Source organism: Musca vetustissima, unplaced genomic scaffold, assembly GCF_032173495.1.
Source record: "Musca vetustissima isolate MV318-11 ecotype Yass unplaced genomic scaffold, APGP_CSIRO_Mvet_v1 utg2048, whole genome shotgun sequence".
NCBI classification, from domain to species: Eukaryota; Metazoa; Arthropoda; class Insecta; order Diptera; family Muscidae; genus Musca; species Musca vetustissima.
In genome coordinates, this window is record NW_026875072.1 from 83,187 (window position 1) to 110,259 (window position 27,073).

At 33.6% G+C, this 27,073-nt stretch overlaps 1 protein-coding gene across 1 annotated transcript in view; it reads left to right on the top strand.

The window, feature by feature from the left end:
* LOC133337583 (nuclear pore membrane glycoprotein 210-like) overlaps positions 1 to 27,073 on the top strand; it is a gene marked incomplete at its 5' end in the record, with an annotated part of 115,892 nt that overhangs the window by 82,183 nt on the left and 6,636 nt on the right. The window contains 2 exons of the mRNA XM_061545798.1: positions 9,868 to 10,006; positions 14,248 to 14,298. Coding sequence (XP_061401782.1) covers positions 9,868 to 10,006; positions 14,248 to 14,298 — 190 coding nt within the window. The remainder of the gene's footprint in view (positions 1 to 9,867; positions 10,007 to 14,247; positions 14,299 to 27,073) is intronic.

A 27,073-nucleotide genomic window follows, 5' to 3' on the forward strand; every position in this document is an offset into this window, starting at 1 on the left:
ATAACTATTATAAAATATATTAATTATACTAATTTTTTTACTTATTTAGTTACACAAAATTAATTAATTTTTAATTATTAATATAAAATGAATAAATGTAATTTTTTTTAATGTTTGTAATAAATAAACATTAAAATCAAAACATAATATATTTCTTTTTATTTTACCTTTTTACGGACACCCGAATATTTACAAATCACGTACGTGATTTGTAAAATCGTAAACTCTCATATATGACTAATAAACGGCTCGAATTTTAAGCATAAATGGATCAAAAAGGACTCCTGAATGAATATATGCATGAGTTATATACGACTACAAAAAGACTCATAAATGACACAATTAGGACTAGTTATAGATTTTAAAATTAATCAAAAAAGACTCGAAATAGGGTCACAAATTAATTAAAAATGGGGAAAAAGTGTTTAAAAAATGATTCGAAAAAGACCCTTAAAATTATTAGAAAAAAGTTAAAAATTACTCGAATCTAATGCCGAGGAAGACTCATATGTGATTGATACAGAGGACTCGCGCCGGGTCGCACTTTTCTCCCGACGACTGAGTCAAATACGATCAGAAAAAGCGCGCATATTCGAGCATTTTAATCTTCCAGCAGTATTAAAAAAGACTCGAATATGATTAAAATTTTCAAAAAATGTTAGCTGGGTGTTTGTTTGTGGGTGAGTGAGTCTGTGTGAATGTATGGATGTGTGTGTGTGCATTTGAATTTTCAAGGAAAACGCATACACCTTAACTGACATCAGCACAATTTATAAAATTATCTCCGAATGAATGTGTGCGAGTGTGTGGGTGTGTGTAGGTGGTGAACACAACAATGTTGTTGTTCGATGTGAGTACACGTTTGTCGGTCGGTTGGTTGGTTGATTGTTTGGTCGTACTTTCTCTGGCTGTTGTTTGCTGTTCTGTTGTGAGCAATTTCTTTTGTTGTTGTACATATGTTGTTTATATACAATGTTGTGAAGAAATTGTACATCGTCCATTTATTATTATTATGTGAAAAGGCTGTCACAACTCAAAATAACTAAAAAAGGTGCAAAGTTGAGGAGAAAATTCACACGGGGAACTACGTACTATGTTTTGAACGATTATATAGAAGATTTTGAGGTGGTATCAGAGTGTCGAATTGATACTTCAATTTTTTGTACAGATCTCATATAAATGTATTTAATGGTTATAGTCAGATATGCTGAGTATACAGTATTGTCATGGTCAAGTGTTATATCCTTGTCAAATTATATATATATATAGAAGAAGAAGCTTCATCGTTTTATATGGTCCCTAAGTATCCTTAATGTTGTAATTTTTGGTATAATTGGACAGAATTTATTTACAATTTCTGCAAATAAATTTCTCATTCAGCAGCATTTGATCCCTTTGTGTGGTACTTCAAAATTAAATTACGTTGGGAAGAACTACAGTTTGCATCAAATTGGTTACTCCCTCTTAGAGACAATGTGTGCACCCACCAACGAGGCAAATGGACATGTCTAAATTGACCCCATATAGTCTGAAACGAAAATCAAGTTCATTAATTTTTTTGGCACCCTGTAAATTGCATCGAAAAGTTTTACCAGATTTTATTTTTACAACACCATTTGTAGCACATAAAATGGCTGTACTATTGTGCTAAATTTTGGATTTAATAATTATTGATATTGAACACCAACGTGCAAATTACACACTGCGACATAATTTAAAATAAATAATGTGACACAATTTCGTTTTGCTTTTTTTTTTTTTGAAAAATAAAAATTAGAACATTCGGAGATGTTGCATTTTGAACACAAGCTGCACAGTTGTAAATTTTGGTGCACATACGAGTGTGTGTGCATGTATGCACATGCATATGGACTAGTGATTTACATACAGACAGTTTCAAAATTCCACCCTTCCTCCGAAAAGTTTGATGATATTCAAATTTGTTGCAAAGAAATTGGAGAGAGTGAATGTGAGGACAAACACTGCTGTACAAACAAGCGATTTGATAGAATATCTGAACCACTACCACCACCACTAGCAGCAGAGGATTATGTGTGTACTTGTCGTATATACGAGTACGTATGCGTGTGTGTGAGAGAGTTTCAATTTGTTTTGTTATTGTTTTAATATTGTAATCTAGTGGATTAATTTAAATAGTTTTTCTATTTAAAAAATTGTTTTTTTTTCTCATAAAGTTTTAAAACTCTTTGTTCTTATTTCGTTGTTGCTGTATTTGGTTCAGTTTTTGTTTTCTACTGTTGTTGTTTTGTTGGTTGTTGTTGTTTTTCTGCTGCTGCTGCTGGTTGTTGTGCTGCTATTGTTGTTGTTATTGTTATTGTGTGCATATATTGGGAATTTAATTAAAATTAGTTCTTTTATGAAATTCATTTAAAGTTTTTTTCGTTTTTCAAGGAAGAAAAATTGAATCCCAACAATTTATTATACAGATGCGGTGAAATGCTAGCAGCACCAGCAACATCCACATCCAGCCCAATCTGCAAAAATAAGCAGAGTATCAGGATTTCTTTGAAACGGAGAATTATATAGTAGATTGCAGAAGGAAGAAATTTTACTGAAAATGTTTGTGCATTTTTTTCTGATCTCTTATTTATGAACGAGGAGAATGTTACGGTCATATAACAAGTTTTCATTGATAAACAACTACATATTTGTTGCATTCGTTGAAATTGATAAACAATGAGTCACAATAATGACTAAAGTCCCAAAAGTGTCATATCCGTCCGTTTGTCTCGATAGTATATATTCGGTTATATTATACAAGATCCAGGTTTCAAATTCTGATGAATTCAAAAACGGCATAAAGATTCAAAATTCATAATGGTTCTTTGTGTATATGTGTAAACTAAATTTTACCGCTGCGCAACTACTAAAATGATTTGGTAAGAGGCATAACCTTGTCTTCGGATAGAGCCACATAAGACAAATCAAATTTGATTTGCAATATTAAATGTATGCATCAAATTTGAATATAATTTGAATTTTGCAGGCCACCAATTCTTCAGGCGATAACTTTTAAAATATTCCATATATCCTGCCGAAGAGACTTAAATTTGGATAAATTGGATGCTTACCTTAGAAATCGATTAAACAATTGCTCGTTTATTTTGATAGTGGTTTAAGACAATTTTTTTCTTATATTGAGATATTTATGGGCTTGAGTTTGATTTGTTTCAAAAATATTTTTTTTCAGAAATAAATAGATAATTTATTCATTAAAAAAAAATATATATAAACGCAAAATTTATTTTGAAGTTAAAAAATATTCCATGGAGAACTAAATTGATCAATTATAAATCCCTGATTTTGGACTCCTGCAACCACTTTTTGACATGTTTTGGTGTATGTTTGGAGGTTATTGTCATGATGGAACACCCAAACGCTATATTTTCTTCAGCAAAGGAAGGGAACCATAGCGTTTTCCAACACATCGTAAACATCTCGAACTCCATAAAAAGAAAAACAACCCAATCCCATTATTGACCCTTCTGGCTTTCCGATTCTTTTCAGAAATAAACGAACACTATTAGTAGTTTCCGGGCATGTATACTTGCTACAATAACTCGTCAATGCTCAGTTCTTTATGTTATATACAACGATAACCGTCTGACTTTTAAATCAGTATATTTTTACTTAATAACAATTTCATGGTCAGTACGAACTGATGTGCTTTTGCAGCCTTCCTCCGTGCTGAACTGTCACTGCTGATATAGTTGCATACAACCAACTTATGTTCATGGAACATTTTCCGAAATCATTTTCTGTGATAAATTATTTTCACAATCACTGGCAATTAGTTGTTTTGTGGGAGTACTGTATTTGTTTCTAGCCATATATTTTTGGCAGTAAGTCTGAATTGAAAAGCAGACACATGTTATTACAATAAAATCAATTTAAAAAGATCTATACGAATTGAAATAGGTGTAGAAACCAAAGCGTGGTAATTATAGCGATAAAAACAAACTATAATTTGAGAGCTCATCTGTTTTTTTTTTACTGTAGAGTTGCTTTAGTTTTGTCCAAATTATTTATTTCATAATGAATTTTGAATTAATGCTCATAATCTTAAAACTGAAAAAAGCAACACAATATGTTTAGGGCTCGGCTCTGTTGTGATTTCAAATTATCGGTACATGAAAAAGTACATCACAACTGCTATAATTTCGTTCACTCCTGCTACAAATATTTCGCTTATAAGCAAGCAGAAGGCAAATGCAAATATCCTGACATTAATGTAAATATAAATTTCTTTCGTACGACATGAATAAACATGAGCCGTTAAAGCTTTTTGGCGTTTTGTAGTTAATTTGCATTTACCGTGATTTGTATGCCATAAATCATAACTTTCGCGTTTGTTGTTGTTGTTTAGCTTCATTGCGATAGGTGTCATCTAAGTTTAGGCGATAATGGTTTGTTTTGTATTGTCAGCAAAAATTGCACACAAAATAAACATAAACAGAATAGATAATTTATTAAAATTTAATACAAGGTTCAATGCATCCATCTGTAAAAATATTGCTTAAAAATAGAACAAAGTTGCACGAATATGTGTGCTTTGTGAAGTTTTAGGTATGGGTCTAACTTTTGCAGAAAAAAGTTTTGACATCGTATTCAGAAATTATGTTATCCAAACTTTCTGTTTGTTAGATTTAACGTGTGAAACATGAGGACTGCCTGAGTTCCACACTATTTTTTAAACATATTTGACCACTTGAATTAATAACTGATATTAATGGAGAGGATATCTTCTCTGGACCATGTCTTTCCCGAAGAAGAAATAGTTCTCATATTATAAAAAATATATATAGATACGCGGCATTGCAACATAACCCGACATATCTTTTGAAAATATGTTGTCTTAAGATCTCAATGCTATATTAAACAATTAATACGACATTTAGACCCCTTGTGCCTTTGGAGTAGAGTTGCACTTTCTAGTTATTAAGAGGATTGCTCTTTTTAGTTCAGCTCTCACGAATGAACTAAATCATTATTTTAGTTCAGTAGTTTAATAGTTCGTCGAAACAGACACATTGTTGGACGAAAATTGTGAATCGTATACTGAACGACCATTTGGTATTTAGATTGTGGAAAGCAGGTGTATATGAAATGTTTATACCGGAAATCGTTCGTGGCCTTCATAAACAGGTGTCTATGCCATGGTTATTTTTTGTAGGACGATTTGACACCCAAACAACAAAAACATGCCCCTTTTTTTGAAATTTGCATGCAAATGTAAATAAATGTATACAACTTATGACATATTCTATCGGCAACACTGACTGATATATTTTGACCACATATTTTTATAACCTCCACCATAGTATGGAGGCTATATTAATTTTGTCATTCCGTTTGTAACTCATCGAAATATTCATTTCCGACCCAATAAAGTATATATATTCTTCATCAGGGTAAAATTCTAAGCCATGTCCGTCCGTCAAAATATTATGAATATAGGACCATTTTTATGGGTAGCCCCCAATTTTCGGTATTTTGGGGTTCTTGGGCGAATTTTTCAACCGAATTCGCTGCAATTTGGTATTTTATAGTCGTACATGGTAACAAATCTCTCTACCAAAAATTAATAATATTCGCCCCTTTTTGGTGTAGTCCCCCCCTTTTTTATATTACAATAGTTATCTGATTTGTTCCGCGTTTTGGGTTTGGTTCTAAGACTCTGATGTAATCATTTAACCTGCGGAGGATATTGAGATAAAAAAACTAGAACGTAAGGTTCGATAATGAACTATATATGAACTATAGCCCGGATTTAGGCCTAGGGGTATCCCCTGTGTTGGACGTACCAAAAGGAGTGGACCGAAGATGGGGAATCTTCGAACTTGGAAGAAATAATAAGATAAGCAAAGTTTGGATGAAATCACAATTTTCTGAAACTGAGTTGGTCCAAACAAACATGGGGTCTAGAACCAATTTTTCGATGAGGCACATTTTCACTTTATAAAGGTGTATACAACCTCATTAGCCATAAGGCTGGGGGTTTAAATATCCATTAAAAAATGCTGAAATTTGTATTTCGTGTTCATAATGGTTTACATAATCAGTTTGTAGAATGGTCACTTTTTGGCATGTTCCCTATATTTTCATTTCAAGTACCTGTCAGTATATCTATGGTGGAGGGTATCCAAAGTTCCGTCCGGCCGAACTTAACGCTTTTTCACTTGTTTCATTCTTATTTGAATTTGCAATACTGTCTACCTTTATCCTCTGGCATTTAATTTTTATCATTTATTTTCAATAAGCTTCATTTGTCGATTTGTATTCAAATTTTCCAAAAATGAATATTGTTTTGGCAATTAAAAATGTCTGTCATCTGCCGCCTGTCGCCTGTTTGTCTATCTACGACGGATATTCAGTCTCAAATTTAGTTGTGGCTATGATCTTACGTCCAATATGGTCATTGTCCGATTTGCGTACGTGATAATATTTGGAAATATGTTGTGACCTAGAAATGCTGATATTTCTCACTACGACAAAGACGTCGACGACGATATTTATTGCTAAATATTGCAATTACAATGTAAAAAGATTCAATTTAAATATAATTGGGGCATGGATGACATACAAAGACCAAGACAAATCACTCTTGTGCAACTGCAGCTGTTTGTCGTCCAGTTGCTGTTGTCCATCACAGGAATGGCTGTTCGTTCTTCACATTGCTGCTTCTTATTCTTGTTCGTCTTTTGTGTTCAAGGAAATATGACAACAAATTTGTCACAGACTCACACACATATACACACACAAAGCACGCAGACACTGACACACAGACGAAAGACATGATTCGTTTCCCTTTGCAATTGCTGACCATTTTCCAAATCTGTGAAGTGAAATGGAATGAAATGTAATTGCAAAGACTTCTTCGTCGGTCACTGAGCCATGACTGATAGCGGGGCGGAGGAGGGGCAGCAACAGCAGCTGCTGCCTGTAGTCGTAGCAGTACCAGACGGGAATTGCAGTGCTCTCAAACAAAAGGGAACTTTATTATGGAAAGACAATCAAAGGATTTCGGTGATTCGAAATATGTCCCTGAACAACAGTTGCTGCTCCTCCGCTCTTGTTTGCCGCCGCATGCCTCACCAATCGATCGACCACGCTGGTAAAATCATCACAAAACGAAAACAAAAATTGGCAAAACACAGAGCAGAGCCAAGCGACCAACCAATCCATAGTTAGTTACCACTGCAGTGGCTACGATTGACTACTGCGAAGCAGCCACAACTTACAATATCCATTTTATTCGCATTGCATTCGTCTTCCATTCCGCTGCGTTAACCCTAGCCCAAGTCCAGATTGCAACATCTCATCTCATCAATATTGTGTAATTTGGTTTCCTTTTGCTCGTCGCTCGCTAGCTCGGTGCAGACCAGCAGAGAGGAGAGGAACAAAAAACAAACAAAAATTTTCGATTAATAAAGTTAACCACTTGCTGTTGCGTACTGAGTGGATAGATACGAATTGAACAAAGATGTGTTTTTGTGAGTGTGTGTGTTTGCGTTTGGTTTGTGAATTTATGTCGGTTGGGTATTCATTCGGTCGGTCGGTCAGTCAGTTTTGCTTTTGTATATTGGCTAGTTGATATGCTGACTATTGTCCTTGTAATCTCAGTTTCTGCCTCTGTTGCCGAAAAAAAGCTTTGTAACCTCACAAAGCAACAGCAATACACTGGTAAATCTTAAAATATGATTTTTTATAGAAATTGTGTGGAATGAAGAGGAAAAGTTTTTTATGAATTCAAAAATTTGGAAAATTGCATTGAAAGGGAAGACCTATTTCCTTAAATTTCATTTATTTTAAAATATTATTAAGTTTAGCTTCAAATTGAGGTAGGTATGATTAGTTTATAAATATCAACTATCGTATACTTGGTTTTTGTTCAGAAGTATACTATAGTTGATATTAATTTAGTGCGCGGAAGGTTTTATATATATATATTACTGGCTTAGGAAAAACCGAACCACATGCCGTGATATTTCTGATAATGTATAATTTGCAATACATGTGATAGGCGTCCTTGGACATTTCTTCCACCATCATACATGTACTCGTTGAATCGTGCACAATTGCTTAAAAAGCTTGTGTCGTATGCTCATAAGAATGTTAAAAATGCGATCGCGTTGATTCACTTCTATAAAACAAATAGATATCGAAACAAAATAGATATCCAATGTATGAGTCTTCGAAGTCGATCAAAATTTAATGAAGTTTGTTCGTTAAAGAAGCATTTCATTGGAAATGGTCGAATGATTCTTCTGCAAAATGTAGGACGGACAATTTAGAGCGAAACACCTCAAAATTTTGTTTGACCGAAGTCTTCGGGCTAATGGCTAATTTGAGGATAAGAGTATTGAATAGAGTAGGCATCAAAATTATAAAAATAAAATCTGTGTTCAAGAAAAGTTTTGAAAATTTGTTGGAGCGAATGAATAAGTCATCATAGAACAATAGAATCACCTTTGATGATAAAAACTCACGTTTTCATTATTAGGCTAGAATCATACCGAGCCATATTCGTCAAAAATTTTACATATAGTTCTTTATATATATAGTATTTACTATAGTTCTAAATTTCAAACTAATACCTTTATTAAATTTGAATTTATTAAAAAAACCTTCTCATGTAAAATTTCAAATTTGTGGGTTACGTTTTTTTGGGCGAATATGGCTCGATATATGAAGACAATCTGATTGTAATATACGATACGACGAGAAGACTGTCAGAAACTCTGTGTACAAACTACAAAAGTAAACAGATGACAGATCGCAACAGTAATACAATATTAAGCGATTAGCATCATTATTCAGTAGTAACTTTGAACCTGCTGTAATTCGAATTACAAATAACAGTCACTTCAAGTACATTATCAATGGCGGGTTTTTGTCAGTGTTTTTAATGATATTGTTTCCCCCTCTTTTTATTGAAAACTAAATTTTTATACGATCCTCATAACTACTAGAGTTCGATAAAATCATGTGTGTGTGTGTGTGTAAGGATAAATGATTCCGTTCATTGATTATTGTGGGTATTTGTTTTGTTTGAACTGTAAGTACGTGCGTGATTTCCAGTTCACCATGCCACTTATTGTAGAAGTACTCCCCACCAAAAATGCATGAACTCCTCAATGCAACATGAAGCAATGTTGGTTGGTTGTCGCTGCATTCGTTCGTTCGCTCGTTCATTCTTTGGTTCGTTCGTTAGTTGTTGTAGCGTAGTGGCATTTGTGCAGCACTGTGTAAATTTCTTTGTTATTGCCAATGTTTATTTGGCTTCATCCTATCTCACTCTGCCTCGATTCCCTTTAAGCCTTTGTTCGTCGTATACTATTTTTTTGTGTGCGGCGGAAACGGAAGCATGCAATTTGTGTTGTAATATAAAGAAAGACAACAACAACACCAACAACAATAATAATGAAACACAAGCAAACAAACAGAACAAAATGAAAACAGAAAAAAAAGAGATGAACATTAAAGGACAATACCAAACGGAAGTTTATTTAATCGATGACATAAATGTATACATTCAAAGGATAACTTAAGTCCTTGTGTCTTTCTTTCGCCTGCAATACACTTTGTATCCCGGCCATTTCGATTATTGGTCGAATTTTTCTTTATTTACCAGTCATATTTCATAAAATGAATTTTTTTTTAATTCATTATGGAAGTGAAACTCAGCGACCCTGAGCACATAGCCGAATTAATTTTTATTGGCAGTTGGCATCTTTTGTTCTGTATCGCTGTACCTTATCTCTGATTGCAGTGACATTATCATTTCCAGTAAATACTCATTTATCCTCTTCTCATTTTTTTTTTTTTTTGTTCACTTCATTACAGATTCCAGTGCTGGGTTCGACAACGCTGCAGAAGTGCTCCAGTAAACCATTCAATACGTCATCGGCCTTCATGGTTAAATTATTGTCAAATATTGGCTTAATTGTTATTGCCATTGTTATTTTGGCCGCCACGGTTTGGTGTAAGTATTAAATTGAACAATGTAATTGGTATGAAAGCGAAATCTCTATGTGTGCATGTGTGTGTATGTAGGACAAGTTTCAAGATTAATAGCACTCAAATGTTGATTTGTAAATATACTTAACGACTCTGTATCGGATACCAATGATACACTTAGCACTTTTGTTAATAAGTTGCTAATATAGTGGATGAGGAAGAGAAAAAATCTAGCTGACCTTGCACTCGGGTGAATATTGTTGAATAATTACGCTGAAACAAAACGTATATAATTCGATAAATGTTTGAATTCCCGGTTAGATACTGGGTATAAAACTTGTCTTTCCCTTTACAACTTCTTCAAATATTTATCGGAAGCCTTATAAATTCTATACTCGTATATATGGCCAACATTGCCAATTGTTTAATATTTCATTTTCAAAAAATCGATTTTTTTATTTCTTCGCTTATATATGATGAGCATTAAAACAACTTTAGAGTCAATGTAAGGTGACATATAATTAAACGCTAGTATTGAAGCCACAATTGTGTAGCAATTATAAAATCATCAAACACACAAGTATATTATAGAGAGAATGAATCTCAGTGGGAGATTAGGACTTGTATAAGCCTTGCATGTCTTTGATCGCACGCTCAAAAATTATTTCATATCGGAGGTATATCTGTTTTCCACTGAGTATTCAGGCATTTGCGAGCTAGGGTGTAGTCATTCGTAGCAACTGATAGTTCTTCAAATTGCTCATATATAATTTCTTTAGAAGAATTATTGAGAGCCTCGGCCTGATATTCAAAGCACCTACATTCCGTAACAAGTATCCCTTCAACCGAACAGTTTCCTTGTAGATTGTCCTGTGGATTCATTACTGACATGGGGTTTGAATTGCAATGCTTTTAGCGGAAATCTGCTGGAACATCCTTGAAGATTTATTGAACGATAGATTTGATCCTCTAACATAACGTTTAGCAATGGGTGTTGGGTTATGCTTTTTTTTTTGCTCGTTGATGATCCATTGTTGGCATTATGTACTGCTGTGGCGTGAGTTCAGTTACTTTCGAAACTTGTCGTCCAGCTGATAAATGTATATACTAGGCTTAGGAATTCTTTACTTTTTTTCTTAAAAAATGATTTGCAGGGTAGAAATTAATGAGCTATTATCTATTAATGACTAATAAAGGATTATTCAATTTAAGTACTTAAAAATATAGAGACAAATCAATTTTAAAATTATGTTTTTATAAAAAAAATAATTTTTTAAATTTTTATCTTATGTAAAAACTCATCAATACTTCAATTCCATATAAATTACATCAATTTTTGCAGTTAGATGCACATAAATACGACACAAAAGAGACGTAATCTACGTAATTCTACTTTTACATGAAATCTGAAATGTTAGTTAGCCGAAAAGTGGATTTAGTTTTGACCAAGCAAAAATTGGGTTAATTCACTTTTCCATAGAATATTTTTCATTTCAAAATAACTTTAGGTATATATTTTTTGTTTTTGTTAAGGGAACCCCGCCCATTCTCGATTTTAATTTTTCAAGATTTTCAATGGGCTGGTAAATCAATACCAATGCTTGCACATATATATTTGAAGATTTAAACGAGAAGAAAAATAATTTACAAAAAATTTTTGTTATTGTTTTGTTGTTGTTTTTTGTAATTAAAGAAAAGTCCTTATTTTTGATGGCGGGCATGATAACTCCTCACTGGAACATCGGAATCCTAAAATTCCAACGGTGTTAGAAAGAGTACATGTCTGGCTCTCGTATGAACTAGGATTATTGACTTCGCTCTAAAATTAACAAAATGGCGGACCTTTGAAAAAGTATTTTTGGAAAATCGCCGATTTTTGACCAAAAACCAAGTTAAAAAATAAGTAAGATCTTCACCGATTGGCTTTATCCTGGTTCATACGATAGCTATACACTCACAGAGAAACGTGTAAAAATTTGAAATCGATTGGGTTATTGTTGAGTTATCGTGCCCGCCATTCGCAAAAGAGAAAAACGCGTTTAAAGTTTGAGAAGCCCTTTAGCCGCCACTTGATGCTGACACAATAAATCGGCTATATCTTCAAGAGTTCTTGAGATTTTTACTTGAAATTTTGTAGGGACATTCTTGAATTAGTGTAGATTCGAATTAAATCAAAAAAAATTTTGACCCCGAGAATGGGGGGGGGGGGGGGTCCCCTTAAAGGTGAAAAATTATCTATTTATTTGTGCAAAAAACGTTCACTATAAGTTTATTTTTAAAACAAGTTCAGTTCAGTTTACAATTTCAGTTGCTTTAGTGTATGTATTTGAAGACTTCAAAATTATTGACCTAATGTTGTTGTTTTTGTTTCGGATTTGTTTTCTTGTAATGAAAGAAAAGACCTTTTTGGACAATGCATGATTTCCGATCACTGGGGCGGACATCTGAATCCAAAAATTCCTACGTGATTCCGAAGAGCACGTCTCGGGCTCTGGAATGAACTAGGATTATTAATATTGCACAAAAATTAACAAAATGGCGGACATATAAAATTTTAGTTTGAGAAAAATTCCCTATTTTCGACCAAAAACCTAGTTAGAAATTAAGGAAGATCCTGACCAATTACATTTACCGTAGTAAATAGAAGTAGTAAGTAGTAACGCAATAAAACATTCTTGAATTAATGTAGGTTCGAATTATTAAAAAAAAAAAAATTAGAAACCGAGAAACCTTTCAAAATAATATTAGCAGGAATGCTTAACATTACTTTCGGCCCCAGACGTATGGCATTGACCATATATCTACAATAAATTCTGATTTGAAATTTATTAGCAAACAACTACAACAAAATCATTTGTTTTTTCACTATGTTTAGCTAATTTGCAGCCAATATCAAAAATTGATATTCAAATCCATATTTATGTTTCATTGGATTGAAATAATATTGGTGTGAAATGTTTGTGTTACTTATCGCACATGAACCTTGAAAGGGATTGCAATATGAATGATATTTCATCGTTCAGTTTAGATAGAACGAATGAAAGAGAGAGGGCGGTCTTTGGGCGATAACTTCATAACCAATTCCATTAAGTTTGTGATCCATTTCATTGCCACTTATCATTTCGAATTTTGCATTCAGCTTTTTTTCTCGATGTTTCATCTTTCCGTTTGTGTGTGTGTGTGTGTGGGTGGGTGGAAGAAGGGATTAAACAAACATCCGGAGTATTTGAATATCAGGTGAAGTGTTTATTTTGTAACAAAATTTGATAAAGGTCTTTCGTTTGTCTTGTAATCGAAAAGCAAACCTCAGAGTAGAATGTTTGATGCTGAGAGTTTTCAAATGGAAAAACTTTTTTTAAATATTCAAAAGTTAGGTTTGTTGTTTTTGTTGTGTATCGATAAGTATGATTTGTGGCGGGTATAACATTCAAAATATATGTATGAGTTTGCATATGAACACAGTAGTAGGAGTATAGTTTGTATATTTTGAAGTTTTGAAAAAAAAATACTTTTTAGTTAACACTTGAGTGGGTAAAAGTTGAATATTGGATAAAATAACCAAAAATAGAGATATGAAAAGTTGGGGTCATTTACGGAAAGAGTGAATTAATTTTAAATTATTAATGAAAATCTAGTTCATATTTGATTTCAGTTTAAACAAATATTATAAATGTCGGTCGGAAATGTTATCCCAATTCAGAATGCTAGGCGATATCTATGCAAATAGTATTGTTCGAATTGTCATGTTTAGATTTCAAACAAAATCCTTTTTATGTCACAATAAGGAATTGTCCTGACATTTCACCTGTTATATATTAATTATTAACCTGGCTTTACAATATTAGGTCTGCCATGTGAACATAACGACTTAGTCGTTATCTTTCCCTTTCATCTTTGTCTTCGGGAATAAAGTCATAATTTTATAGATTTATCTTTTCAACGCAAGTTATAAAAAATCGTTCGCACCATAAATAATCCAAACGAGCGTAAAATTTAACGATTTTAAGCACATTCCGGTCACAGTCAAAAAGTTTATTGACATCAAAGAATGTTAACGCCAACCATAACAAAAATAAAAAGAGGGAAGTATAAAATCAAAATTTGTTCTTTTATATTTTGGAAAAGTTTGTTTTATTTTGAACTCGTGCTCGCTCGTTCGCTCTTTATTGTAATTTTTAGATTTTAGTATTTTTCTATGACTGCATTTAACATTTACCTCTCATCATCTCTTCATCTTGTGGTTCTCTTTTTTTCTGTTCATTTCAGTGTATTTATATTTGAATCCTTCAAGTGGCACCACTCAAATAAACCCAGACGGTAAGTAGAGTTTAATTAACAATTTCCCCGCAACTTCTAAACTTGGAGTTTTTACGCTAAGAGCCAAAAACTAAAATAGAAAAAACAAAATAATATTGGCATAAAAAACCAAAAACTAAAGAGAAAGGGAAGCATGGAAATATACATTTTTGTTGTTGTGTTGGTGGCAAAACTATTACTACTAGGACTGCTACGACTTCGTCGACTTTTTACGGATTCACACATAAAAGGGAAGTGGGAATAATCACAACTCAAAACTCTTGTAATATTTTTGGCCAGATTTTAAAAGTTCGGTTTCCGTTTCCTTTCTGCGTTTTGGTCGTGATGGTGATGATTTCTCGTCTACTCGTTGTATAACTTTTCTAATGTATTTTTCCTTTTATTTCATTGCTCGGTAGCGCCTTACTTTCCGTTTTATGATTTCGTTTGCCTTGACGCTTGCACAGTGGTTACACATTTTTATAATTACACCTAATTCTGTTTTTACACGAATTTGAAATAAAACGAGTAAATACGAAAAAATATTTCTATTTTTACACGACATAATTTGAAATAACACGAATACAAAAAAAAAAAAAAAAACACAATTACTTTTTTTACATGTACTATTTATTTATTGAAGAAAATTCTGGAATGCTTTTGCTCAAACATCCCTGCCGTAATTAGAGTAACAACCCTGCATGGCATGAATTTCTGATATGGCAACATTTTATATAATTCTGGTGTGTGTTCTGAGTTATGTCTATGTATGCGTAATTTCTGTTTTACGGGAAATGCGGGATTCCCCGAATTATTGAAAAAGTAAAAATGTACATAATGTATTGTACACACAATTTAGTTCGTATTTGACAATTATAATTGAAAGATCGTTACTGATTTTTAACAAGTGCTAAGTAAAATAAGGTAGAAGCTCAGGTTAGTTTCAAATATTTAATTTTAGATTTTTTTTATTTTATTATAATTTAGTTTATTTAATAAATTAAAACGAAAATAAAGTCTTAAAATAACTACAACAATATTTTTTTATATTATTTAGTCTAATTTTAACTTATTTTTTGAGGTCTAGAACCAATCTATTATTTTTGTACTTGACCAGTATAAAACAGAATTAGGTGTATATCGTGTGAGATTTAAATGTTTGTTCTTTTGCAAATCCGGTACATTCTGGGGGATTGCTTCGCTCGTAATATAATTGCAGTCATTATTGATTATTCGACCCTTTGACGAGATTTTAATCAACTCCGAGGGATAAAAATTCGGCATCGCTTTCACGTTAAAACAAAAAAAAACTTTTTATATTTTCAAGAAGTAAACATGTGACATCCGTTTCAATTATCCGAGTTCAAGACTTTTCGTCTAACACATGTGGTACAATTGCTAGTACTTCCGTACACATTTTACAACAACACAAAAATGTCATACAATCCTCACCACTTCCATTATTACCACTGTGCCTCTGTCTCACGAAGAACCACATTACAAACGCAAACCCAATAGAAAAATGTTTTACTGTTGTTGTTATTTTCTTTTTTCCAAACTTGGGAAATGTGAATTTCATTCTGACCACAGTCGTATCAATTGTTACTGCAAGTGGGTGTGAATTGGATGTTGATGTTGCACTAAACAAATGGTCCTGGTGGTTAACAGACCACCAATCGCCAATAGCAAGTCATCAAGTTAATATCCTATCCATAACGTACACCGCCGCTTCCAATAGCAACACCAACAAAACAACGACCACGACAACAACAACAACTACAGATATGTACGTGTATATTTTTTGGGGTCACACAAAAATTTTTATTTATTATTTGAGTTCAATGTTTCCTTCCCGCACACCTCGCGCCAACAAACCAGGCATGGGCAAAAGTTCATAAGAAGGAAGCAAGCGAGCAAACAAACACACACCAACGCCAGTACGACCTACCATACATATATACAAGCTACTGAAAATACCAACCGACACTGAACAACATCAATTTAACGCGATAATAAACAAAAAATATCGAAGTATAAAAAAGAAAAGTCGGAAAATACTAAACTTTTCTACAAACTAATTTATATCAACATGCCTGCTCATTGCATTAGCATCATCATTGTGGGGAAACTTTAATTATAATTGAGATAATTATTTTCAGGACTTTTCTGATTGATTACTCATTTTTGTTGACCATTCGTGACCCTTAGTGACCGACAGATTTTACACTTCCGCTTCATCCATAGACTGCTAGATAATTTAAAAATAGTGCTAATTAACCTAACCCGACTGTAAAGAATATTCTTACAACAGCAGCAACAGCATTTGATATGACTCAGCGTCAACTTTAGAAAGTGATAAGCCAAAAAATATAAAAAAATAGAGCGGGAGAAATGAAAAGAATTCCTTTTAATATTTTATAGTGACTTTAGTAGTAGTTCTTTCTTCTTTCGAACTTAATAAGAAAACTATGAAATTTGCCTCTTTGTTGCATGCAATCGTAGGTTGGAACTTGCCGCAGCAGCAGTAGCCGTAGCAGCTGCCAATGACTTGCAAGTTTTTTTTTTCGTATAGAGGGGGCGGAGATTTTGTTGCAGCAGAGACGAAATCGAAAAGTTACTTTTTTAGTTTTCGCGATAACAAAAACACACCTTCGACAAACTCAACGAGGGTAATTTGGTCCTTTGGCAATGTTTTCGAATTATCAAACTTAAAGTAAGAGGGAAATTAACAAAACAGCGCTGCTATTTTTTGTCATCGAATTTGTTTTTTTCTTCTTCTTCTTCTACTTTTTTCGCGACAAAGTTTCTATGTTGATCCTCTTTCTGTTTTTAAATTTGTTTTGCATAGTAACTGGATCAGAGCTGTATTATTGCAACTCAAGAACTGCTACAACAACTTACTTTGATTTTCTTTAAAATGTAGATATTATTGTAAAAAATGTTGTAGTACAACGACATTATTTTTATACAGACTTATATGATATATCCTATTAAATACGTGATTAGACATCATCTAAAACGAGCATAAACAATTTTAACATAAATTACCGCTTCAATTATTAGTCTCCTTAAATTGTTGACAACTTTTGATATACGGAAATGGTTGAGAGTCAGTTGGCCAGTGGGACGAAAGATAACTTTGAAAAGCAAGAAACTTCACATAATTATAAATTTATCTAAACAGAATTGTAACAGGGTGTTGTTGAAATGGGATGGATCGAAAATTTTCAAAAACCAAGAAACTTAGAGCGAAAAATTATTTTTAATATATTGAAGGAATTCCAAAACATCAATGTCACAATGAATTATTAATGAATGAATTATATCACTGGGGCAATAATTACATGTTTCAATGGCAACAGCAATAAACATTATCCTATATTATTTATCCATCCTCATTTACATCAGGAATTTTTAAAAATTCAGAATTGCAGCTGCAGAAGAGCTTGCCAATTTTGCAGGCTACGGAAAAAAATCGCTTATACATTTTTTTTAAATTCACATTAAAAAATGGAATGTATATGTGAAAATAAGATTCGTTTTTAGTATAAAAATTAGATTTGTATTCTGTAATTATTTATAGACAGAATTACCGACGATTGACGATAAGTGCAAATTGTCATTAGCTTTTAATTTCATTAATTAACGAAAATTATCGGTAATTTAACGACCGAAATAAATTAGTCGTTAACGATTAAAATAAAGTAGCGTACTGAATTAAGTGCAGTTTGATGTTTGTGGATTTTGTTGAAATCGGTTCAGATTTAGATATAACTCCCATATATAGTTTAGTCCGATTTTATGTAAATGGTGCACCAAACTTCCACGGATTATCCGATTAAGACAAAATTTTGCACAGCGTACTGTATTAAGCCCATTAAGTGTACTGAATTAGTGCACCATATATCCTGTTCCATTTGCGCGATATTATGTTTAGCATATTGGATCGATTGGACGAATTTGTCCACAACGTACCAAATTGGAGCTAAAATAACGCTTATTGGTTTTAGTATAATATGTATATTCAGATGTAGATATAATCCCCAAATATTTTCGTCAGAGTTCATACAATTTGTACACCGAATAATATAGGTTTCTCCTAGCGAGATAAAATTGTGGACAACGCACTGTGCTGCAGCATACCACTAGTGTATGCCATGGTTTTATTTATTGGTTCAAATATCTATGTAGATCACAAATTTAATTTCGCCCGATTCCATTCTGGGGGATATTGTACATATGTACCCAAAGTAGTGAAGGGTATCATTTAGTCAGCCCCGTAAAAAATGGATGGCAAGTTGTTGTCGTAACTATATGAGTATGTATTTTTTTTTAACTAAACCATAGTTGTCAATTATTATGCAATATGATAATTTTGAAATTGATGAAATAATTGGTGTGCCAAAGTTCTGACTAGGACATAGTTTTCATAAATAATTTCGTTCGATTTCATCCACATCTGTCCGATCGATACGAAATCTTTCACAAACAATCTTATCTGGTATGAAGAACTTGTGTCAAGTTTGAATAAAGTTTGTTTCTCATATATAGTCGCACGATTCTATATAAATAATGTAGTCATGCTAATTCTTTTCAATATAAATTCTGGTTTTTACGCTCTGATGTAATAATTAATAGTCGGAATTGACAAAATAAATTGGCTTGGAGGTGGAGTCCAGCCAAAAGTAGTTCGACTGCGAAGTCCTGATTACGACTATGTAAAAATAATTTACTTTTTCGGTTGTGCGTGTTCCATTTTTTTCCCGCAGTAAGTCATAATATATTGATCCGGTCATTGCACTATGGCTGAAATCGCAATTTTAGCGGCATAAAATACTTGTCCACTTCCACAAATTTAGAGTGGAGAATTCTAATGGTAGAAAAAGGGGTTTGAAAAAAAAAAATACGAGCCATGCCCCCAATGTTGGGTATTTTGGGTACGTTTTTCAACAATATTGGCTGCAATATTGGTCTAGGGTTTCGCACAATTTTCATCGGAATTAGCTGTCATTTTGTATTTTAGGTTCTAATTGGGGAGCAAATCTTTCTACCAAAAATTATCAATATTGGTCAACTTTTTAAAGTATTCACTTTAAAAGGGTACCTTTCGGTAGTTAGGGGAGTTTGGGCAAGTTTTTCAGCCGAATTGGCTGTAATTTTATATTTTACATTCTCATTTATTAAAGTTGAAATATTGACTTTATGCCGCCAAAATCGCGATTTCAGCCATAGTGCGTTGGTAGCAGTCAATGAGTTTTTATGGTCAAAACCGACCAAAGATGATTATTATAATTTGATTTTCAAAAGATTCAAAACTTCCAGAATAATTTCAGTCAAGATTAATTCATACTGTTATATGGGCAATAAAAAACGTGGGAGGTATAAAAAGTCTTTCCGACTTGCTTTTTGAAGTTTTTAATGGGTTATATTTTAATATGGGACACATTTTTCTAACCAAAATAAACATTTTAATTTATTTAAATTTATATTTGGAATTTACATTGGCTAGAAAATACTAAAAATTATAAATTACTTATGGTACCCCAAATTATACAGTACGTTTGTACGTTTGTTTTTTCAAGCAAATTGGCTCTAATTTAATATCTTGGGTCTTTGTACCAGAAATTGTCAATGTCGGTTCTCGTTTTGGTACCCTCAATTGTTGGTATTAGGTCCTGGCCTAATTTTTCAACATAAGATTATTTAGATTGATATTTCGTTTTCACTGTAATTTACCACAATGGAAAATGGTATAAAACGATGTATCCACTTGTATTTTTTTTATTAACTCATCATTTTTTTTTGTATGTTCCGGTAAAAATCGTAGAGATAATTAAAATAACTGCAAACGCATGAATTTATTAATGAAAAATATGTATGCAACAAAAAAACGTTAAAATACAAGAAAATGAAAAAAAGGATCTTGAAAACATAAATAAGTCTAAATACTGTAACTAAACTAAGAAAACGTTTATGAAATACTTTATGCTTATTGATTGCTCCTACTGTAAAATAAAATTCTAGTTACGATATATGTGACTAATATTGTTTATGAAACATCTTAAAAATTTCATATAATAATAAAAAAAAAAACATCATAAAATCCTCAAATTGGGATTTATTTCAAAATGTCATTTTTATATTTAAAGAAATGATGTTGTTATCTATGAAAAACATCTATGAACCAAAACACATCCAAATGATTTATTTTTTATAGAAAAAATGAAACGAAAAAAGCAAACAAATGCTGTCAGACCCTCTTTCTGCACAACACTTGTCTCCTTCCTCTTAACATAAAAAATATATTAAAAATTGGCTTCAATTAGTTGAAGCAACTCTCTCTAATGCATGGATCAACGATTAAAAAGTGTCATATCAAAAATAACTCACCACCCCTCCACAACACATTTGGGGGTAAATCGGAAATGAAAATATTTCATTTGATAGATCTTCCGTCCCCACTTGTAATGAAATATGCCCATTCCCCAGCTATGACCAAACTTTAAAATAAAAAAAGACAAATCAACACAATTTGCAAACTGAATAAATAAAGTCATAGACAAAGAGAAGGCGTTCAACGAGAAACGAAAGCGCCGAACATAAGTAAATAAATAAAAGGGACATTCTTCTGCTCGTAGAAGAATTTTAGCAACTAATTTTCAATTATTTCAATTATTAGGGAGAAGAACGAAAGAAAGAAAGAAATACTTGTTGTTTTCGACTTTTAGCTGGTGTTTATTCTGCTTTCAACTTTACATCTCAATTTAATTGTTTTGCTGGAAGTCAACTTGTGCTCCTTCCACGACTACCATCCCACTTTCGCCAGTCCGTCTTGCACCCTCGGGCCATTCGGATTGAATGTGACAGCGGAATTAATTTACAAAATTGTTTTGTCCTGGCCGTTCTTGTCGTCCTTCACCCAAACAATGCGCCTGTGGCAGCCGTTCGGCCGGGCCGGGTGTTCGGTAGGTTTGCTGAAATGTTTGAATGTTGCTGCCGTTGCTCTGCTTAAACGATTTTGTCATTTCTGTTTTACATCTGGCCTTTCAATCAATGCAAAGAATAAAAAAAGTTAGAAAAGGGTCAAAAGCTTAGACAAATAGACTTCGCCATGCCGCTGTTGTTGTCGTAGTTGTTATTGTTTAGAGAATGGCATAAACCAAAAATAAAATATTCCTTATTTATACAACTTGTTCTCGGAATATTTAGCGAATCTCACAATAAGTTGGAATATTAACAAAATGTGTCAAGTATTCCTCTTCGTATTTGATTTGGATTTTGTTTATTTTTTCTCGATTATTTGTCGCTAACAACCACGGCACAAAAGAACCGACTACAATACTTTTTTATTCTAATGTCGATATCAAATGTATGTAATTATCATTGTTTGCTGTCTTGTTGATTTCTAAATTATTTAAACTATTTCAATACCCAAATAAATACAATTTCATTTCAAAGTTAAGTAAGCTGTTGATTTTGTTTTTTGTTTATTGAAATTTGTTTTCCATTATAAGTGAGAATGTGGCCAAAATGTGTAGACTATATGGAAATCATTTAGAAGTTTTAATCAGCTATTTTAGTTATATTTGTTAAAAGTGGGTTACTTCGATGCATCACTTTTCTACATAAATGTTGTAAATCTAAAACTAAAGATCTGTGTAGGCTATTGCAGGAAAATGAACACCAGATTGGCAATACCGAAAGTTGTTATTGTTTTTTTTTCATTGCGCGCGGAGCATCCGTATACCGATTGGCTTGTGCCGTGTTTGCTTAAATCGGTCCTAATTTTACATAAAGCTCTAAATGTTTGCGCGGTGAAATTTTAGAGATATTGCCCAATGACATGTGTAGGGCTTGACTTTGTCCACATTTTATGCCCTTCAGTGATTATGTCTTTTTCTATCGACATCATATTTTACACATACAACCAAAATCATTAAAGATAGCATTTGTTAGGCTTAGTCTAAAAATCCATTTCAAAAAAAAAAAAATCTGTGTTTTTTTTTTGTTTTAATACTACATCAATGATTTTTGAAACATATATAGAGAAAAATGCCCCGACGTCGAATCCGATCGCGATCAAATGAGAAAATTAGGTACATTTTACAGTTTTTCTTTGACAAAGGCGAAAATGCAAGCCAAGCGGCTAAAATTGTGAATGGTGTTTATGGTTCCGATACTGTAACAGCCAATTATGTACAATGTTGGTTTCGTAGATTCCGTTCATCAATTTTTGATGTTAAAGATGCACTTGTTACAGGTAGGCCGGTCGTCGAAAATGTCGATATAATCGGAGAAATGATCGAAGTTGACCGGCATGTTAGCAGTCATAAAATCGCCTGGAGCTATAAATCGACCATAAATGTTTTAAACCATTTACAAAAAAGTAATGTATTTCTTTTTCCCCTACCTAATATAACAATTAATTAATTTTTTAGTAATAAAATATACGTATTAAAAAGCAACAAATATTACATATTATAAAAATTGACAAATTTGATGTACGTGAAATTATGCTTGATACAGATCATCACATTACAATAAGTGTTTTCATAAATAATAAATGTTTGGCTTCGAAAAATAAATAATTCATATTTTTGTATAATCTCTTCAAATGTCAAAAGGGCGTAAGCAAGCAGGCTAAAACTATCTATGCTCACATGAATGCGAAAATCTAAAATATCTGTGCCGCCTCTATTTTTCCCAGCTCAAACTTTCTGCTCAGTTTTTGTTTAGCGTTTTAATTCTGCGATTTGCTGTTGAAGCTGCCGCTGCACTTCATTGGATTAATATTTCCTCAAATATCATTGACGTGACCTCGTTCGTTCGCTTTTACAAAAGTTAACAAGGCCAATTTTATGTGGAATGGGCCGAGGGCTGATGTACTGTGCTACGGCTCTGCTCAGTGGTATTAGGATATTCACGACCATGAACCATATTAATTTTGAGTGTTTGTGTTTTGTTGTGAAAAGCGCTCCTCAATATATTTTATTATCGAATGGAATTGTGTGTGTGTGAGTAGGTGGGGTGAGTGGTGGTGTGGGCATGGAAAATTTTTCGTGGATTTTTGTTCTGAGACTTGCTTCGCATCTAAGCCACTATTCATCCTTAATGAATTTGTATGGACTTTATTTGACTCTCAAAGTTATATGACCATGGCCAATAAAACTAGGGAATGCCGGTTAATTGTTACATTTCAAGTTGTTTGTTGTGCTGTCCCTTCTCTCTCTCAGCTCTTGATTTCCTATTTTTGTTTTCCTTCATTTCGTTGCTCTCAAATGCTTTCATTTTGTCTAAATCCTCCAATTAAGACTGATAATCAATCTTCTTAACCTAAACTACAAATGGAGTAGCATTTATTTTAGTGTCCTCGTTCGGACGTTTCTGCTGGCAAAACAGATTCTTCAGTTCTAGTCTCTGGCTCTCTACTCATCGTCATCATCATCATCGTCATCAGTGTTTGTCGGTATTATGTTGTTTTTGGTCAACCGTTTGAAGGCTCGGATGGACCGTGAGAGGAACGAAGTATGACAGGGTTTAGTGGTGGGTTCTTAAAGGACACTTTAAAATATGTTTAATTATCGCTAATTATTTTGCACATGGCGCCAGTCCTTTTTACATGGGAAAGGGGTGAGGGGCTGGTTGGGCACGAGACTTTCTTTATTTCCTTGTCAGTACTTCCGAAGATGAATTCCTTTTTGTTTTGTTCACAAATTGTTCCCCCTTCGTCTGAAGTTGTTGTTTCTGTTCGCTTTTTGTTTGTTTGTGTGTAGTTTAAAGTTTTTCTTTAGTTATTCCTTGAGACAAAAAAGCGACAGAACGATGTAAACGAGTAACATGAAGTCATTAGCACAATACTAAATTTAAAATAAAATATCAACAACAGCAGAAACAATACATTAATCACACTTGCGAGATGAACTTCTTTTATAGGGAAGAATCAAAATTCTTACTGCTGCATAGCTACGACAACGACGTTTTTTTATATTAAAATGGGTAAGTAGCAATAAAAAATGCGCTATTAAAATAAATTCCGCAAACCTTCATGGTTTGATGGTGTGTCCAAAATAAATTTTACATTTTTGTTCTCTAAATTTAATTTTTCTTAACAAAAGTCTGGCTTAATACCAGTCCTTTTCAGTTTTTGGTCGTACTCTTATGGAAATGTATTTTCTTCTTTTATTTCCGTTACAACCAAACAAGAGAAAGTCGACTTCCATCCGTCTTAAAAGAATTGTCGTTGGACCATTGTGTTGACAGTAATGGACGACACATTGTATGCGGAGCCCGGTTGTTGGAACAGCGATGTTGTCGTTGACGTTTTCATTTATTGCTGTTGCTGCTGTTGTGTTGCCGATGTTGATGGTCTTTTAATTTATTGATGTGTTCGTTATCATTATTCCTGCCATGTATTTTCCCGGCTGCCGTCCCTTGTCCATTATTCAATGCCTTTTTTTGTTGTTTTGGGTTGTTGGCCGTAAAACTTTGAAATTGCTTGCTGATCTCAATATTTTCGTACGTCGCCAACTTTTCGCCAGAATTCTCCTTTCAATTAGTTTATGTTTCTTCTCAATATAAAAATAATGCGTGTATTGGTAGTTTCTTCATGCCTTCCATCATCCATAATCTTTTCGCTTTCCGGAAGGAAGCACATTTTGAAAGGAAAGGAGAACAACCAATCTTAACGTCCGGTCAAGTTGTGTTGTCATAATTCATCATCTTCGATATTGGATGTCGTCGTGGCCGTTGTCAGCACACAATGGGGGGCAACATTTTGCAATGAAAACAAGTTCGATTGAAATGGATGGATGCATTTGGGGAATTGCCTCCAAATATGGTATGGAGGAAATCGTTCCAGGGCTACTATATATGTTTCTGGCCTAGGCATCATGTGAAATGTGTGTCCGTCCGCATGATCATTATAATTTGTAAACACGATACAGGCCACAGTTATGGACCAATTGTAACAAAATAATTGCATGTAGGACGTGTTCTGGCCAAAGAAGACCCTATTGTTTTTGGTTATGATCGGTTAATATCTAGTGGATGAAATAGACCAAAAACATTATTTTTGTCTGTTTGTCTGGTCTCTCCCCAAAATTTTAACTGGAGCCATAAAATACCATACTTTTAAGGAACATAAACCGGTGAAGTTGGCAGTATATCCAAGATGAGTGGCTGAACTTTAAATTGGCCGCAATTATGTTCTCAGATAGTATTACTATTACCACACATGATGATCAGATGATTTTTCTTGGATGAAGTGGACCGAACATTTTATTTTTGTCTGGATTTCTAGTCGCTCTAGACAATACTATTATAAGCGGAACATGAGCAGTTTTTCATGGGGAAGGCGATCTTACCAACTATACTATGATAATGGCTGTTATGATAATGAACGGTCAATATGAACCAAAATGTTGTTGTGTAATATAACAAAACTTGAATCTTATGGAGTATTTCGATACTCCTGGAAAACATGATTCGTTAAAGATGCCGCGGAGAAGTTGTTGACATCTAATCGATCAAGAGAGTAAAATGTCGCAACCTAAGACCTTAGTGGTAGTTGCATAGGGAGCCATATGGTCGGCCCCGTCCGACTTCACTGGTTTAGCATAAAACTGGCGTTGTCTTGTCAACATTAAAAAGGAAAAAATGAACTCGTGAACATTATTATTGTACGATTATTTTCCACAGCTTTCGATTTGAATTATCACAACAAGTATGATTTGGTGGAGTTAAATCTTTGTATGACCGTGAAGCATCATCCAGCACTGTGGAAAACTGATTTAATGAATTCAACCGACGATCGCAAAGCAATTTTGAATCAGTGGAATCAGTTCGAAGAGGAGCCAATCCAACAAAAGTTGTTCTTTTAAGAAGCACTTCGAAGCAAATGGTCGGTTATTTCTTCTGTAAAATTGGTCTCAATTGGAGTGGCAAAGTTGTTCGGCGCTTGTTTTGAGCACAGGTAAATAATTTATACATTATGCTCGATAATACTGTGAAAAACAGTCCATCAATATTACTAATGCTCCAATTTCCATTGTTCTGCCAAAACCATCCACTGTGCGTGCCATTTGTTTAAATTCTACACCATAGTTTCCCATGGGATTGTATGTACGGACTTAGTAAAGTTAAAGTTCACAGTTTCATGTTCTTGCCACGAACTGCTGCTGTGTTCCTCCTGCTCATCCTTTTCCTCCTCAGTTTAAGTGTACTTGCCTAGTAAAGTTGGGCTGTAGTCAATATATCAATAAGCCACAAATTAGAGGTTGATACAGATTCTTTGCGTTTACACAAGTGCGGCTGTGTGTGTGTGTCCGTGTTTTCGTGTATTTGTATGTAAGGCTATACTTGTCTATATTCAGAGAAATGGTCTAATAGACTACTTGGCTGAATGACTGGCTGACTGACTATAAAAGCGCGATGTTTACATTGTGTGTCCGTTGGGTTAATGATACCATGAATCTATCGGGTCTAGGAATGTCTTTGCTGGGTAAATGGCATAGGCTGTTTGAAAATAGCTCTACTTACCGTTTGGTGAGTGTTTATGTCGATATGTGAGTGTGTGTTTGTGTTTGTGTGCGTGACACACATCTTCTGCCTAACATCACCGCTTTATCATGGCTTGATGATACTCAGCTACAGGCGGAAATTGCATATGACACAGATAATATGCAACTTCCTGTTAACGGTAGAAATAACCGAGCAAATTGAGTTGCTGTTGTCACTCACTTGTTCGCTTGATTCCACTTTCAATTTGCGTATGTGTGTGTTGTTGTTGTTTCGCTCC